Source organism: Apteryx mantelli, chromosome 12 (assembly GCF_036417845.1).
Source record: "Apteryx mantelli isolate bAptMan1 chromosome 12, bAptMan1.hap1, whole genome shotgun sequence".
NCBI classification, from domain to species: domain Eukaryota; kingdom Metazoa; phylum Chordata; class Aves; order Apterygiformes; family Apterygidae; genus Apteryx; species Apteryx mantelli.
Genome location: NC_089989.1, coordinates 19,406,753 through 19,409,410, shown reverse-complemented (window position 1 = coordinate 19,409,410; position 2,658 = coordinate 19,406,753). Strand labels below are relative to the sequence as shown.

Here is a 2,658-nt window from a genome sequence, read left to right as displayed (position 1 = left end):
CCCAACGGGAGCCCAACTTCCCCTCGCCGTGCCCCAGCCCCCCTTCCCCTGCCCGCGGCCGCCGCTCCCGGACTGCAGCGATCGGTGGGGCTGGGCAGGGTGGCGTTGGGCTGGGGGAGGCTTTTTTTTTTTTTTTTTTTTTAATACTAACAAGGTCTAGCTTGCATGTTACTTTGGCGTGTTCCGCTTAATGAGCAGTAATCTGGTACCCTACGTGCCATTGTTCCTGGATATGTTCATTTGAATGTAAATAGGGAGGGGGTGATGGTGGGGGGGGGGGGAGAACAAGGTGCTTATTAAATTGATTTGTCTCCTGGCTTTTCTGGAATGCAGAGCCGAGAGCAGGAGCGAGTCGCTGCTCACACCAAGTTCCCGCACGGCGGAGAGACATGGCGAGCTCGGGGTCGCTGGAGACGGTCATGCCTTCCTCCTGTCCCCGGCACGACGGCCGCGGCGGCGCCGCTAACCCCTCCAAGACCCTGGCCTTCTCCATCGAGCGGATCATGGCCAAGACGTCGGAGCCCAAGCCAGCCTTCGAGCAGCGGCAAGGCGGGCTGGGGCTGGAGCCGGAGCCGGGCAAGAAAACGCTCAGCCTGTGCTCGCCCCTGCCCTGCGTGATCCCCATCCCGCCGCTGGGCTACGAGGTGCCCTCCAAGACTCTGCTCAACTACTCGGAGCTGTGGAAAAGCAGCCTGCGGGGCGGCGCGGGGCTCTGCAAAGCCAACTGCGGCGTGTGCTGCAAGGCAGAGCTCGCCCTGGGCCAGCCCAGCGGCCGGCTCATCAAGCCGCAGGTCATCAACCAGGCGGGGGCCATGCCGGCCGCCCCCCGCTCCCTCTACTACTTCAACTACCTGGACGCCGCGTACCACCCGGCCGACCTCCTGCACGGACAGCTCTTCCCCTCCGGCCTCCTGGGCGCCCCGGCGCCGGGGGGGCTCTCGGCGCACCAGAAGCTCTTCCTGCTGGAGAACGCCAAGCTGGCGGGGCTGGCGGCCGAGAAGCTGCCGCCGCCGCCGCCCTTCGCCGCCAAGGAGCGGCTGCCGGCGCCCCTGGACCAGGTGCTGAAGGAGGCGGCGGCGGCGGCGGAGCGCGGCGGCGCCAAGGGCCACGCCAAGCTGGGCGGCGGCGGCGGCGGCGGCGCGGCGGAGGGCAAGCCCAAAAACTTCACCTGCGAGGTGTGCGGCAAGGTAAGGGGGCCCGGCGGCGGCGGCGGCGGGGGGAGAGGGGGGGCGGCGGGGGGCCCCCCCCGGCGTGCCTAACCTCGCCTTCCCGGCGCTTCCCCGCAGGTGTTCAACGCGCACTACAACCTCACCCGCCACATGCCGGTGCACACGGGCGCCAGGCCGTTCGTGTGCAAGGTCTGCGGCAAGGGCTTCCGCCAAGCCAGCACCCTGTGCCGGCACAAAATCATCCACACGCAGGTAGGTGGCGGCGAGCCGGGGTGCGGGAGGCGGCTTCCCCCCCCCCACCACCACCACCCTTAACCCGCCCGCCCCCCCCCCCCCGCAGCCCCCTAACGGGCCTCTCGCCCCTGGTGCAGGAGAAACCCCACAAGTGCAACCAGTGCGGGAAGGCGTTCAACAGGAGCTCCACGCTCAACACCCACATCCGCATCCACGCCGGCTACAAGCCCTTCGTCTGCGAGTTCTGCGGCAAGGGCTTCCACCAGAAAGGTGAGCCGGGCCGGGCCCCCCGCGGCCCTCGCCCGTCATTAGCGGGGATTAAACGCGGCGCGGCGCGGCCCGCCCGGCTGGGGGAAGCGCGGGGCGCGGGCAGAGCCGGCCGCCTCTCCCAATTACCGTCCCCCTAAGCCGGGCCGCATCGGCGGGGACTGCTGGCGGTTCTCCCTAAATGCTTTTTAAATGAGAGGTGCCGGGCCTTGGTCCTAATCCAGGGCCTTCCATTTGCTGCGGGTCACCGGGCTGACCCTGCCTCTCATTTGTGCCGTGCCACTTGCGCGCCGCTCCGCGCTGACGCGGACCGAGTTTGACAAGTCGGGGGGGACACTTCCTGCCGCCCCCCCGCGCTACCTGTGCGCGGTGCGGCCCCAGCACCCTCGGGTAACCCCTTCTTCCGCCCTTTTCCTCTCTCGCAGGCAACTACAAGAACCACAAGCTGACCCACAGCGGAGAGAAGCAGTACAAGTGCACGATCTGCAACAAAGCCTTCCACCAGATCTATAACTTGACTTTCCACATGCACACCCACAACGACAAGAAGCCCTTTACGTGCGTCACTTGCGGGAAAGGATTTTGCAGAAACTTTGATTTAAAGAAGCACGTCCGAAAGTTGCACGACAGCGTCTCCAGCGCGCCGCCGCCGCCGCCGCGGGACCCTGCGCGCAGCGGGCAGAGCTAAGGGCCCCGCGCACCGCCCCACTCGGACCTGCTCCACCAGGCCAGCACTATTTATCCAAACCAGCCTTTGCTTTTCTGTCTTTTCCCCAGCGAGCTCAGCCGCCGGTGCAAGCGACCCCGAGCCGCAGTTGTACATAAGAGGAATCTTATTTAACGGCGCGCTGCGCTCCCGGAGCGGGCTAGGAGGGGATGGGGCTGGCTGCCCCCGCCTCGCCGCGGCCCCGGTGCCCCCAGCACGGCCCGGTGCCAGGACAGCGTTCTTTATACGTGTCTGTAAATCTCCATTTTAAATGTACGCTCG

At 66.6% G+C, this 2,658-nt stretch overlaps 1 protein-coding gene across 1 annotated transcript; it reads left to right on the top strand.

Moving 5' to 3' along the window:
* Positions 1–389: 389 nt before the first annotated feature.
* Positions 390–2,358, top strand: FEZF2 (FEZ family zinc finger 2). Its single transcript, XM_067303621.1, has 4 exons — positions 390–1,187; positions 1,287–1,421; positions 1,541–1,673; positions 2,096–2,358. Exons 1-4 carry the CDS (start codon positions 390–392, stop codon positions 2,356–2,358), a joined length of 1,329 nt encoding a protein of 442 aa, XP_067159722.1.
* The last annotated feature ends 300 nt before the right edge of the window (positions 2,359–2,658 follow it).

What these genes read in the sequence shown, in the direction of transcription:
- FEZF2 (XM_067303621.1), top strand. Translation starts at nt 390, where the DNA reads ATGGCGAGCTCGGGGTCGCTGGAGACGGTCATGCCTTCCTCCTGTCCC. An exon ending in CCTGCGAGGTGTGCGGCAAG is followed by an intron (nt 1,188 to 1,286) that starts GTAAGGGGGCCC and finishes GCTTCCCCGCAG; the next exon opens with GTGTTCAACGCGCACTACAA. An exon ending in CAAGGGCTTCCACCAGAAAG is followed by an intron (nt 1,674 to 2,095) that starts GTGAGCCGGGCC and finishes CCTCTCTCGCAG; the next exon opens with GCAACTACAAGAACCACAAG.